Consider the following 15,105-nt stretch of genomic DNA (forward strand, 5'->3'; position numbering starts at 1 on the left):
TAGTATAGTGAGTGTGGGTACTGCTGCAGGTGCACACACAACTCTGCTCTACCTACACTTTAAATTAAGAAACAAATTTGGGGTTTGGAGAGATCTGATAATGTAGGTAAGCTTTAACACCCCAAATCTGAGGTTGCGTGATGGAGGATGCTGTCTAACACAACTTCTGGTGTTTGCTACAGAGGCTGAAAAGACCTTCTAGAGATTTCTTTCTCTTCTCTTCTACCTACACATGACTTCAGTTGCATTCAAAATAGGGACAAATTTCACCCAGCACATATTACTCCCAAAGCAAAGGAAAAAGTATTGAGCCTGACCTCAACCAGTTTCTTTTTTTTGTTGATATTGTTCTTTTGCAGTTTTTCAGGTTGAGGAGCAGCTCTGCTAACTGGTGGCCTGAAATGAATGTTTAAAAAAAGACAACAGTAAATACGTTTGAAAGCAAAATAAAACCTTCAAAACCATGTATTTTGCATGTGATCAGGAAGTGGCCAATTGCAACTATATAAGCTTAAGGTCTAGCTTATTTTAGAGTTGTACAATAAAATGACTGAAATCATATGCATTTAGATGGAAAGAGCAGAAATAACGTTGATGTGGATTTTGTGGATAAGTGGCAGACCACCTTACACCATTTAAAAAAAACAACCATAATTATTTTAATCCATGGGAAAAGCCTTGATTTTCGTTACTTTCAGAAAGAATCTAAGAGATGTTCTACAGCTGGCAGTTGACCTTTCTCCAGCCTTGCTTCTTTTGAGAAACGCCGTCACAAAACCTTGACATGTCTTTATTAAAAACATCTCAAAATCATATTAAAGATAAAATTATTACATTTTAAAATGTACAAGTCATTCATCTGTGTGAATTTAACAGAGATTAGGCCAGCAAAGCATTTTTGTATAATTACAGTTGCTAAAAGTAGCTAAAAAGACAAATGTAGAACACAGACTGAAACAAAACTTGATTCATGCAAGTGGTCTTTAAAGACAGATAACCTTTAGGTCTACTATTGATCCTCCTGAGAAAAAAGAGGCACAAACCTAAGAGGAGCAGAGGGAACTCTGCCTCTAGAAGTTCATGACCTTACAAAATGAAACGTCTGCTGCACAGGCTCCACTTTCAATGACCATTGTGTTAATTTAAGCATAATGATTCTCCCTTTCCACTAACAGCAGTTCATGAGGGCTAATTCTAATCCTGTCAGCAGCAGAACAGAGCCATAACAATTGCACAGGATTACTGCAGAAATCAGCCCATAGAAATCTGGCCTAGATTCTTTCTCATGGTTGATCATCTTGTACTTAGGAAATAGGTCTTGCTAGAAGGTTGGGCTAGAAGTGGTGATGGCAAAGGAATCAAAAGAGATATTATGGTTAAATAGTGGCTCCAAAACATCACTTCATGGTTGCTGTTAATGACACAAAAGCTACTTCACTTCGTGCCTCTCAACTCCAGTTGCAGATTCTGGAGATGGGGTTAAACAACAGTGGGGTTCTGTAAGTAAAAAGACCAAAATGCCTGGCCTCAATTTGTTTAATGAACACTGAAATTTGGAAAATGTTTCCACAGTTTAAGATTTCAGAAAGGTGCAAACTTGATATACATTATATATGCTGTGAAAATGAGATTATTCTTGTCCTTGTAACTACCATTAATTGTAACTTTGCAAAAATGAATTGCAGAAGAATTAAATCCTTTTTGCTTAGAGGGAGCTGCTTTTTCTGGAATTGTATTTGTCATGGAAAGTATTAAAAGCAACAACTGACAAAAATGCACAGCTAGAACACTAGCTAGGAGTAAGTAGCATGAAAATCTGAGCTCTAGCAAGACAGAACAAAGCTGGAGGTAAACAAACTAACCCAGTTCTCAAGCAAACAAGCAAACTCACTAAGTACTAGCAAAGTACATTAACAGGTGATCTCGTGACATTAAAAGAGTGAAAGAGTTACCTTGATCCCCTTGTAAGCAGCAAACAAAGCCAAGTAAGAAACTTAATACAGTGTAGGTGTACTTCTGACCACTTTACTCATGCACAAGCATTTTTAGAGTTGATCAGTCATTCCTTTGCGGCACAAAACATGCTATTCAAGCATGCCAGCAAGAACTAAAACAGAAATTAAAGAGTGCACCAGTCTACACATTCAGAAACATCATACCCTGGCACCCTCGGATATACTCTAGCTAGAGATCCTACAGGACGGAGGGGAGAAAGGAAGCCGCATCCATGCCTCCTGCACACTTTAAACTGAAGGAGAATGTGATTCCACATGTTTGATTATTTTCAGGTGCCTGACAGGGATGGAAACTGGTTGAAACTGAAGTCTCATGAGCATTGTTGAGAGTTTCACACAATGGATGCTTGTTTTCTATCCTAGCTCAGCCTGCAATTTAGCCTCATAATTGTTCATTGGTAGGCCAACTTACGGGGACAGCTTGTACTGTTTTGTTCATAGGAAAACAAGTACCTTTATTTTCTCTGAAAGTGGTCAATCAAGTCACGTTACATAAGCGTCAGCGGTAATTGGGCCGAATAGCAGTGCAGTCACCAGTAGAGAAGGGGTGGGGGAAATTATTACAAAACTTAATTCTCTTGCAAAATAAAATCATTATGCGATGTAGAACTGCAAAAGCCATTTCAGCCCAGATTTACTTGTACCTTTGAATCAGCACTTATGAAAATAATAAATAATTTTCTTGTATGCTTCCTGCTCTTTTTTCTGTTTTAGTGTAATTTTAAAGTGGACCGTTTTTACATTTCTCTACCGAGGAATATCAGTTAAAGTTTATGACAAGAGCAAGCCAGATTTTTTTACGAAAGCAAGAAAACACTATCACTATGACATGACTGATAATCACTAGATTGGAAGCATGAGATTTAATTTGGAAACATACACATACACACGTATAATTTTATATGTATCTATTCACAGTACACACAAACACAAACGTTGTGTGCATTCATATATACATGTACATGTATATATACACACATGTATGCATTCATTGCCTTATTATCATCTTAATAAAACAAATGTAAAGCAGCATCAAACTTTTAACATTCTAACAAGTCATTTCATTTTTAACAAGTCTGTGACTACACCTAATTTATTTTGATACATAAGATGGCGGTGTCAAGACAAGAAATTTGCACTGTAGCAAATCACATATATTTACCCTTTTTGACCTTTGCAATCTGCATTGTACAATCACAGCAATCTGTGCTTTTTCTGTGCTGTGTGTTGTTAGTACTTACTTGACAATTCCCTGCCTCCAAAGGAAAGCAAGTTAAAACATAATACAAGCATTAACGGTTTCTTTCCAGTAATTGAAAATAAATGTGCTTATATTACGTTATGGGATGAACAAGTTCCAGGAACGATAAGACACAGTCAGACATTAGAAGGCTTTCAAAAGCTCTTTAGATACTGTGAATACAGCAAATAAAAATTCTGTTACTAATGATTATCTTGCTGGTATGCTTACACAAGTACGCACAGTCATAAGTCAATGAGGTAACTCCAGATTTAAACTGACAAAATCTCACCCACTCTCTTCACGGGTCTTCATGCAGAAATGTAAAAAGGTGCAAATAGCAATTCATTCCCTCTCACCTAACCAAGATGGCTATCTGAAATGGCCAAGACCAATGGGTGGAAAGAGGAGCCTAAATCACAGGTGGGGTGAGCAGGCAGCACTAGGACAGAGAGTAACAGATGGACATATCCAAAGTTGGGCAGGGGGAAAGAGGGGATGGTGTTTTGGAAGATGTGATCTTAGAGAACAGGCCCAAAGTAAGGGGTGGGGCAGGGGCAAGGTTAGATCAATTTAGACAGAAAACAAAGGAGAGAAAAAGCAGACTAAAAATTATGATAAATTCTATGGGACAGGGATAACCAACTCATGTTTTTAGAGCACATGGCATAATTGCTCTTTGATGAGAGACTCTCTGCATCAGTACTAAATTGACGAGAACACAAATATTCTCTTCTGAGGCCAATGGGAACAGAATTGGATCTTCAGAAACAACACTGCATGAAGGGACAAACAATGAGGTTTGGAGCAGGGACAGATGGACAAAAATGTCCTGACACTGAGAAGGTGACAGGCTGGGCCCAGCAGAAATGGGTACAGAGAAGCAGCTGAACAGAGTTCAAATGGGAGACTAACATGTACATTTAGATAGCTGCTAACTGGAGAGGGAACATGCTTGGTTGCTACACAAAAATAAAAATGAGCAGCACTGCTCCCAAGAAGAGAAAGCAAGGTTGAAAGAGAAGTAAGATGATCCACTACTAGTAGGACTGTTTGGACAAGAGAACAAAAAATCCAAGATTTTTTTTTAAAAATGTATTGTTCATTTCAGAAAAAAATGCAAAAGCAGCTTTTAAATAGAAAAATCAGGCCAAAAAATGTTATGATAAATTCTGTGGGACAGAGATAACCAACTCGACTCCACTAGTTGACAGGAGGGGGACTCCCAAGTGCCCTAAAACTGCTGCAAAACACAGAGCTTTAAGAATTGAATAAAAGATTTTGTGAATTCTAAATCCTTGGATTTTCCTATGCCAAGATACTTGAAAGTCTGACATACAACTTCTCCTGCTGTTACTTTTCCTTTACATTTTGTAGATAACACAAGACAACAAAAAAGAATAGTATTCAAAATTAAAATATCCTACTCTCTAATACAGTGGATCAAAGCAAAATTAAAACAAAACTAGAGGGAAACATCAATTGTAATCTAAACTATTTTTTTTAAATGTAGCACTGAAAAAGCCTTAGCATGGTAACAATATTTATGATTTCACATGTATGCTGATGCACTCTTTAAAAAAAAGACAAAAAAAAGAAAAAAGGTATTGCAGAACGCATGGTGGCGATAGCCATTTTCGTGTTTAGTAAGGGAAGCTAGTCATTGCATTCACATGTCATTCTAGTTCAGTCTCCAAATGTGAAACAAGCAGAAAAGCAGATTAATCAGAAGGATAATCAGTTCTGAATGAAATCCGAAGGCCTTTATTTTTTTTAACAAGTTCATTTTTCTAAACATCTCATAAAGCTGTTAAACTAAACAACTGTTGTAAATAGGCCAGCCCTTATTGCATAGAGATCTGCCACGCATCATACACCGGACAGACAGGGCTGTCTGGAAGATCCCTCAGCCCTCTTTGCCAAAACCAGCTTCAGGGAACACACTGTAATATGTTTTAGACAAAGCCTGCATTTCTGTCTCTGAGCTAAAAGGTTTTGAATGCCTCAGGTAGGGAGACTTCAGGAGAACTCCCTCCATTATACCACCGAGGCATCAGAACCAACACAACTTGGGAAGGGCTCTCTCTTTCCTTGGGCTCCTCTCAGTGTTTATGATCATGTTTGTGAGGAAGTATCTTTGTTACTTTTTTTGCTGTTCCTTACGTAAACTCTGACATATTTTGAAGCTGTGCTCATTGTGTAAGTAAAATATTCAACCAATAGTATATGGGTAACTTTTGGGCTGGAGGTAAAACATAACGGGCAGATAAAATACCATCCTTCCCCTGCATAACAAACCATATGAAACAATGCTTTTCCAGCCCTTCTTGGACCACACCCTACACAATAACTCTCCAAAAAAGCTGAGTATTTCATACCAACTTCAGTGCAGAGAGCACTCAAGCTCAGAGCAGAGAGAAAAGATGGCAACATGTTGTGCATTGTGACTCGATTCCACACCCACTAAGTGTCACAGAAACGAAAAAGACTTTTGGGCCAGCTCGGTGCTGACCTGTGGGAGGAGCAAGATTGACTTTGAGTTCAGTAGGTTGGCAAGAGTCTATAAAAACACCAGTCACAATGTGTTCAGGCCTGGGGACAACCGTGATGAAACCAGCATGCTGCCAAATACATTTAGGATGCATTAACTTGACATAATGCTGTTGAGAAAGTAATAGTGAATATTCCAAAGGATGCTACTCAAACAGTAGGTTTCTGCTGAAATAAGCCCCAAGTTATTTTCTCCACCCCAGAGATGTGTTTTTCCAGTTACACTTTGAATAGTTCCAATCCACGTATAAACACAACACAGATTCACATTCAAAGCTTTTACACTGCACCCACAGAAGTGTGCATGTAAAAGTGCATGGACACAATTTGTAACCATATGTCTAATAATTCAGTTTATGGTACAAAGGCTTGTACTTGCCACTTGCGGGGGCTACTTTGAAAGCTTATATAACTTGGTTCATGCTGTTTTAAAGAAACAAACAAAAGAATAATATTTGATGAGAGAAAATCCAGCTTCTTAAGCTTCTCTAACTTCTCATCTTTATCAGAGCGTATGATTACAAATTATGCATAATAACACAATTGAGAACAGGCTCCGAGACAGAGAACTCACGGAGAGTGAGACAAGCCAGTATGTTCAGAAAACAGAAAACTAGACAAACATGCTAATGCTGCTTTTTGTTTTCTACACATCCAACCTGCTTTAAAGGCGTTTCTATCACCAGGTATATTACAAGAGTTTTCAGTTTATGGAGAGTCATGCAAATCAAACTAAATGAAAGCTGCAAACACAGGATATATGTTAGCGGTTAGTAGAATGCAAAGTGCAAATACATCTTTGCCTTTTGTATTAGTAACATAAACACAGTCTTCACGCAAGCTTGTTTTACTTCTCATTATACAAATTCTTTGCCAGTTAAAATGGTCCCAGTTCAAAAGTTAGCCCTTTTCTGCAATGGAGCACAATTCCTACGTAACACACAGCATAGCTTACAATTGTCCTGGATTGTCTAGGACAGTCCCACCAGTGATCAAGTGGTCCCATGGTGTGGGAGCACTGCTCTTGGAGCTCCCACACCGCGAGACTGCTCCTGCCGCACCTCTCATTGGCACCCCACTTCTGTATCATACAGGCAGAGCAAAGAAGAGGATGTCAATCAGAGGTGCAAAAAAGGAAGAGAAAAATAAGGGCGGGTGAGGAGGAGGACAGACATGGAAAGGGAGAAGAAGAAAAACAAGAAGGTTGGGTAGAGGAGAGAGAAACAACAATCAATTAATTATCTTAACTAATGCAACCACAAGACATTTAAAAACTGTTCCTCTGTCTCATCTCTCCTGCTATTTTTCCATCCTAAAGCTCTAACTGCTGACAGGGACAGTAAATCTAAGAGTCTCCCACAAAAATAGCAAACCATGATTTATTTCAAATCTTGCAAGTAAAATCTGTAACGTAACTTGTGCATTCCTCCAGGATATTTGCAGAATCATCATTATTTTCATTATGTAAATAAATAAGCCAGGAAAGGTACATTCAATAAAGGGATTTAATTTTTTTTTCTAAGAAAAAACCTTAATATTAACCCCAAGTTTGTCATATATAAGTTTTTGCCCTTTATAATAATGAAATTTCTCCATCCGTGTTGCTTAGAGGCCCAATACTCCAGAGATCTGGAGAAGGCCAGTGTAATACACATTCCCTTTTCATCTCATTGGATTATGCTAAGCACAAAGCACATGCTGGGTAGTAACAGAGGAGCAGCTGCTCAAATTCAGGGTTATCTTGTATCTAGTATTAAGTCAAATCCATCCTCCTACTCTTCCCCATGATGGGGGAGAAAATGAACAAGAATTGCTGGCTCCTCTCTTGTGACAAAAAGACAACAGAGTAAGTCTTTGTATTAATTTTGGGGGAGTCATTTCTGAGCTGCTGTTTCCTTTCCAGAAGGATGGTGTTTGTTGCAGAGCTTTCCCCTCCCAATCCAGCACTGCCTGTATCAGCTCTCAACCATATACTTGCAGTCATTTCAGAAGACACATCACAGTTCCCGAGATCAAACTCCTGAATTGTACAATGATTTGTTATTCCTAGACAAATAATGTATTTGAGTTTTTCAGATTTACCACTCTTAATATTATAGAAACACAGAGTCCTGCAAGCTTGTTCTAGCAAACAAAAGTTAAAAGATGGAAATGTAGCTATAATGAAGAGGAAAATAAAACAGACTTCTTAAACCAAGACTGTCTCCTATGTGTCATGTAGTATCTTTGAAGCACATTTGTATTACATAAGCAGGGAAATGGCTTGTTCAGCAACAGTTCACCTTCTGAATATTACTATTTAAAGAAAGAAACATAGTGAGCTTTAAGTCCTTGCCCCCAAGAAGCAGCTATTCCTCTTCTCTTGCTTGAGCTGGAAGCTTGTTTTTCCCATGGTTTTGGTGGATGTTTTTTTCCCCTTAATTTAATCTTGCTTTGTTTAATTCTGGGTTTCTACCCACTATACCGATGCATAGCTCACAGTTTTTCCTTTCTCAGACACAAAATGAAAATACAGCAAGGGGGACACTTCTTCTTAGACCCTCATTGCATTCTGCAGTGAAGTGGACCAGCAGTTTTTCAGGTCTTGTGATTAACTCACTATTTCTATCTTAAATGGCTTTCCAGCTTGTAACATGATTTCCAAAATTTAGACAGTAAGTTCTTAACCTCAGAATATTCACAGTGCGCAAATCCCATCTCTGGGGTCTTCATACAGACGTACAGCACAAAGAGCAGAGATTTGGAATTCGGAATATTTTTTGCAGACAATCTTCCCCCTCAAAAGACTACCAGGTTTTCCCATATACCTGCCTGAAAGATAATGGAATACATCCTCTTGCATCCTCTCCTCATATCTGAAGGGCCTGGGACAGGCTACTTCAGCTGTGCCTTTTGCAGAAAACGTACAGCTCTGTGAACTGGCTTGAGCGTTACTTGTTGCCATCTCACTCAAGCCTGTGCACAGAGATTTCAAGACTCCATGTCCTGAAGATCCGCTGATTTACAACTTAGGTTTTCCTGAACAATGACAGTTCAGCAGTGGTAGGCTTTTAACTTCATCTGGCTTGATCAACTGTCACTTTTGACCATCAGAAGTGCAAAGAAAAGTCAGCCCAGTGCTTTTAGGAAGCTCTTAGAATACGGTGAGACAAACCCTTCATTAGCTGCTGCGTTCTTCTGTATTCTCAGAAAAGATGACATCTGGCACAGCTATGAAGCTTGCCCCACAATTCATACGTCTTATGAGAGAAGTCAGCTTCCCTCTGAAGCACTCATAATTGGGAGTGTCGAGATTCTGCATAAATTGTGCACATACTGGTACAACTCTGGCCAAAAATAGAAGTCTTTGACAATTGCAGTAGCGAACACATCAATTCCATCTTACTGCATCCAAAACCCAGTACCTTTCACAGCTTAAGGCCCTATCCCAGTACAACACCCTCAGATACTGCAGTTTTGCCTGCATTTCACCATAAAATTTCTGCCTTTAATTGTTTGACTATAAATTCTGATAATTTATATTAATCCTATGAAGAAAGGGAAGTGAATATATATTTGTCTAACCATATATGAAAAGTACAGGATCTGTTGACAAATTTATCACAACACAAATTCCAAATGCCAAAGATGTGACCATATTGAAGTAGCTGTAATTGAAAGAGGACATATAAAAGAGTGAAGGATAACTGTGACTCTCTAGCAAAAAAAATCAAAAGGGCAGTTAACAAGGGTTTATTTTTAAGCTATTTTATAATGAAGTACAAAACTTTTAATTGCACAGAGAATGTAAGAAGAAAAAAGATACGGAGAATGTTAAAGCTTTCTTTTTTGCTCTCTTTAGTCTAGAACTTGTTAACAGGATAGATTATTCCTTCAGATAGGCTACAGTATGCTATTCTCATGTACAGCCATGAGGTACATGTACCTCTCATGTACAAACATGAAGAGATTATTATGGAAATTGGAGGCAACCTCACTGCAGAGGAGGTGTCTACCCATGTAATTAGGTCCCCCAGCTATAAACAGAGTGGGCAGTGTACAAACGCCTGGGCATACTGGAGGAGCTTCCAGCTTCAGTGGTGCTATGTAGGATTGCATAGCACAAAGCACGTCTTCTCTGCTTTACGGATTAACAGTGTTCATGCAACAAATGGGAAGCCTGCTTCATTTGTCCTGTTATGTGCTGCTCTGCAGGTACTACATGTTTTGTTAAAGACTGAAAAAGGTAGACTGCCTGTTCATTTCACAGGTGCTTTCCTCCACAGCAACACAGCAGGTTCAGCTGAATCAGCTTACACCGCTTAGGACTGGGGATATGGGTAGACTCAAAAGTCAGGCAGCCTGAAGTGTATGTGGCAGACTGAGATACTACTCAGAGACGCAGGGTACTGGCTTGCATCAGACAGCAGACCCATGGCCAGGTTTCACAGAAGGAAAGCTTCCTAGGGACCCAAAGGGACTGCAGTGATTTTCACTCCGGGACTGAGAATAGTGCTGAAAAGCTGCCGATGAGACTGACTCTTGTGCTCATATTGCTGGTAATTCACTAGTACAAAACAATTGTAAGCCCAGCTTAATTGGTCAATTAAACTCACTCTACAGTTGCTTTTTGCATCATCAAAGCAGAATAAAGCAGCTGGAAGGTACAAGGGTTTCTGGTGTAAAATATCCAGCCACAGTATCATTGGCATCTGTTATTTCATGTGCAATAACAATTTAGCAGTACTCACACAAAATAAAATATTTTTTCTTTTTTTTAAGTCAATCTCAAAACATTCATGCTTACTAGATAATACACTATGCCTTCTCATAGAAAAATAGAGGAACAAAGGCTTTGTATGAATAAATGAGAAAATGGAAAGAGAGTTTTAAAAAGAAGGGAACATCTTATGAAAAAAAAAATCACTAATAATCCTCCTGATACATGCTTTTGTTAAATTGTTGTGGTAAAAAAAATAAAAGGAGTGCAAAATTTTTGTTCTCTTATTCATATATCAAGTGCAAAATTATTATTACTTTCTGTCCATGATGTTCAGCACTTCATTCTTAGAGAGCTTTAAAAACAAACTAATTTATTCTTCAAAGGGCTGCATGAGTTTAGAAAGTATTACTAATTCCATTTTGTATCTTGCAAATCAGGACACCAAGGAGACTTAAAGCCAAAAATCTCAAAAGTTGCCACCAGTTTTCAGTAGTCAAGTAAGAAAACCTTAGACTTTAATCTGGTCAATGCAGTTATGTGTTACATGTTTTTTTCAAAGAGCTGCTTAAATGACCTTCGCTTACAGCTATGAGTGTGCAGATTTTCTGCAAATTCAGCCTTGCATCTCTCAGCTGATGGCAGGAAATGAGGTACACAGGGTTAGAGGCTGCCTGTAAAAATATTCTATTTGCCAACCATCACCAAGAAGCTATGTGACAGAAGCAGGAAGAGCAAGAAGGCAGTTCCACAGGCTCCAGAGTGCTCTCTTCTTGCCATCCCAGCCTCTTTCTACACACAGCCCTCATCTTTTGCAACACCTGCAGCAGGGAACCTACAGTGCACCAGCACACACTTCTGTGCCCACTATATTCCCTGAGGGCTACGTATCCTGTTCTCTAACTAGGGCAGGATCCCTGTGGGGAGAACAATATGCCATCACACTCCTGGTATTGTTACTAGTTATCCATTCTGCGTAAACTGATGGGAAAAAACTAAGCTTAAATTCTTTCTGTAGGTTAACCCACAGCAGTCCTTTCTGTTAGTGCCCAACATTGGGCAAAAGCAAGAAAACACATGATAAAAGAATGACCCACATAGGTCTGGGTTTTACTCACCCTCTATGCTTAGCTCTCACCTCTTTTTTTATTGTCCTCTCCAATACTATTTTCTTTTTTTTCAGAATAATTCAGCCTAAGGCCAACATGTGTCATGGGAAATGCCAGCTTTAACAGTAACAACCTGACACAATAATCTTTCAAAGTAAACATCACCAAAAGCCGTAACGACAAAGTATTTACAAGCTCACCTAATCACAAATGCCCTGCTGCAGACATATGTAGAACTACACATACTAATTAGGAAAGAATATAACCACTTACGTGAACAGCAGAAGAGAGCACAACACTCACAGGTGTTTTACTTACATATACATATTTTTCTCCATCACATTAACATGTTGTACCCTATGAACACCGTTTTAAATGTTATCTTGGGAATTTTAAAATGCCTGACATATTTCTAAGGACTAATTTTAGTCGAATGAAAAGAGATTCAAAAGAATGCAATGTACATTTGGAAATGAATGCCTTTGTGTGACATACCTTTCTTCTACTGAAATTTCCTTCAGCTGTTGATGTGGTTTTGTCCCTTCCATTTCTCGGATGCTTACTGCATAGATCTTAGTGGTATAGTCAATTGCTTTTTCTCTTGCAACATCACTATCATAACCTTAGAAAAATAAAACATCAAATAAAACAAACTATCTTTGTTTCATAGTGCTAGAGTAGAAAACAAGATCTGTACCAATAAAAGGAAGGAAACAAACACTACCAAGCTCTTAGTACACTGAACTTTAGCACATGAAAGTTTCTAGCTCACTTCAAGTTAAATGCCTCTGTGGAATGAAGACTACATTAAAGATGTGTTTTATACAGTCCTTTTTACCTCCATCTTCTTCTGCATCTGTGTCTGATTCTTCACTATCAACCAGCTTGCTCTCCTGAATGCCCAAAAATTCTCTGGTCCAGATCATCAAAGCTGTGTCAGCACCACCTACAGTCAGCAGCACAGAATCATTGTGCAGCCACCGGACATTGGTTACCTGTGCGCTGTGACCCACATACTTCTTAAATTTTGCATGTTGGCCCTGTAGCACAAAGAATTCACGTATTAGCAGTTGGACATATTGTGAACGCCTTCCTTAATTCCCTTGCTTGCACAGTTTCTAATCACAGAAATAAATACACTTATTACCTTCACCGGATATGAGAAAAGCTTCACAAAACCAAAATCATCTCCTGTAGCTAATAGTGCTCCATCTTTTGTAAGACTAGCTGCATTTACAACGGTGACATCACTGTGCATTGGCCAAATTCCTTCACAAGTAGGACCAAGAACACATGTCCAGGTGTCCCATTCAATCTTCTCTATCTGCAAGCAAAATTTCCCCAAAAGACGCTATCTTAATACATATCCAATAGACATTGGTTTGATGTGTATATTTTCCTGTCTTTGATATTAACTTAATTTTTTTTAGTGTTTTTAGAAACTGTTCTCTGTTTCCAGCTAGTTAATACAAACTGCGTATCTTCATCAAAAGACTTAAATCTTTAAACATTTCCACTTCCCAAGGTCAAGAATGATTTGGGTACAAATCTCCTCAAAAGACTTTTCTGAGGTGCTAAACATTGTTATTTTGTAGAATTACATGTCACAAACAATCAACATCATTAAAAGCCAGGTCATATTGTTGGTTTATAATTCATATGCACACTGATTACACAGAAAACAGGTGATTGTTCAGGAAAGGAGGTTACAGAAAATGACTGCTATTAAACAAACAACAATGAATTCAGAGATACAAACAGAAATCTGCAAGTTCTACCATTTACAAGTGCTAGGAAAGACACTATGCAGAATGGTTAAATAATTCTCATTCTAACTACTGTAAATATAGTAGTTTAAAAGGAAAAACTATACCATTTTAAGAGAAAATATGCTAATTTTCAAGTCCAGAAAAGTAACTATCACAGTAAAAAATCCAGTAAGCATAATTCGTACCTCAGCAATTCTTATAATATGCCTTTTCCCCCTTGGTGCTTCAAAAAATAGTTGTTCTTTGGCACCAGAATTGACTTGCAATAACTTTCCTGGATATGAAATAAGAGTTTATTATGAATCTTATTCATTATTATGAACTTTCTTTTGTTTGAATGAAAAGATTTCTGAGAGCAGTGTAAGAAATTATCCTCCAGAGTGTTGTTCATAGCAAAAGTAAAACAGATGCTTGGAATCACTCTCATAAGAATCCTATACTCCTGATTCACTGCCAAAGGAATACTGTAAATACCATCCAACATCCTTAAAAAATTACTGTCTTGCAGCAAATCACTTTCTTCTGATAAGAAATATTTTGCTCGTGTTTTCATCATCACGATAACGGAAAGTAAAAGATATAAAACTGTGTATGGCTATTAATTTTTCATAACAATTTTGCAAGACAGCTTTGCCAGAAGTTAAAAACAGCACAAGCTCCCATCTGTTTTGCACTGCCTAACTGGCATTTAGTCCAGCTACACACCAAACTATCCTTGAATAGGAAATTTACCATACCCATATAAATACTGTGATATTATGAAGATAATCCTGTATGCAATTGGTAGTATGTTAGCAAGTATTTGTGCATGAAGAAGTAGAAAACACTTTCAAATTCAGCTTTGGGATATAAGAAAAGTAAAAGCATTTTCTCAAATTTTCAAATTATAACAACTATACTAGTGTAAGAAACCCTGTGGGGATTTATTATCATAAAAGCAGTTGTACAATATTGAAGCTGCATAACTTCCAGTGACAGCACTCTTTTACTGAGAAACACTGGATTAGAGTAGCTACTGACATGAACTACTGCAGTTCCAACCTTGCTGTGTTTCGACGGGGCATCTTGCCCTTTGTTATACAAGCTCTATTCAATCTGTAGGAAACCTTGACAACAAGAAGTGCAATATGATACTACAGTAGTATCACGCCCTTCCTATATGCCCTATATAATACAGGTTATACAGTTTAGTATATTAATCCTTTGCATCTAGAAGTTCAGTTAGAGTTTCCAATAAATACCATAAACACAGGATTTTCAGTTTTCATATAATTTATGTGTGCATACATCCAAGAACTGGCTACTACAGATAGACAGGTATTATTGGACAAATCACTATTACTATGTGTACCCCTATCAGCAGTCAGATTATCAGGGCTGGAAGCAGGCACACAGCACCAGTTCAGCTGCAACATGGCTTACTGGCTCAAGAAGGAGATGCATACCCGAATGGGTTCTGAAAGGAGGTTAGCTCCTGTTGTTGTCAGGGAGCTTGCAGCACATTCTGCGACTAGCACAACACAGGAAGCAGGGCTCAGACACACAGGTGGTACCACACAGAATCATATTAGGTCTGGGAAGGCTTATTTGCACCAGCTCATTATCGATCCTCCTAGAGTTAATTAGTTGTGACAGTAAGGCTCTCTAACTTCATTGCCATGATTGCCACGTAATGCTTGGCAGAGAAGAAAGTAAATTGGACATAAAAGGTGGAAAAGAAAAA

The 15,105-nt window shown here is 38.2% G+C and overlaps 1 protein-coding gene across 1 annotated transcript in view; it reads right to left on the minus strand.

Moving 5' to 3' along the window:
• EML6 (echinoderm microtubule associated protein like 6) overlaps positions 1 to 15,105 on the minus strand; it is an 80,859-nt gene that overhangs the window by 16,010 nt on the left and 49,744 nt on the right. The window contains exons 24-30 of the mRNA XM_010181141.1: positions 13,568 to 13,656; positions 12,761 to 12,937; positions 12,452 to 12,653; positions 12,109 to 12,235; positions 3,257 to 3,271; positions 1,953 to 1,961; positions 318 to 396 (exon numbers count right to left, since the gene is read on the minus strand). Coding sequence (XP_010179443.1) covers positions 318 to 396; positions 1,953 to 1,961; positions 3,257 to 3,271; positions 12,109 to 12,235; positions 12,452 to 12,653; positions 12,761 to 12,937; positions 13,568 to 13,656 — 698 coding nt within the window. The remainder of the gene's footprint in view (positions 1 to 317; positions 397 to 1,952; positions 1,962 to 3,256; positions 3,272 to 12,108; positions 12,236 to 12,451; positions 12,654 to 12,760; positions 12,938 to 13,567; positions 13,657 to 15,105) is intronic.

The sequence above is a fragment of the Mesitornis unicolor genome, unplaced genomic scaffold (assembly GCF_000695765.1).
Source record: "Mesitornis unicolor isolate BGI_N332 unplaced genomic scaffold, ASM69576v1 scaffold39493, whole genome shotgun sequence".
Taxonomy (NCBI): Eukaryota; Metazoa; Chordata; class Aves; order Mesitornithiformes; family Mesitornithidae; genus Mesitornis; species Mesitornis unicolor.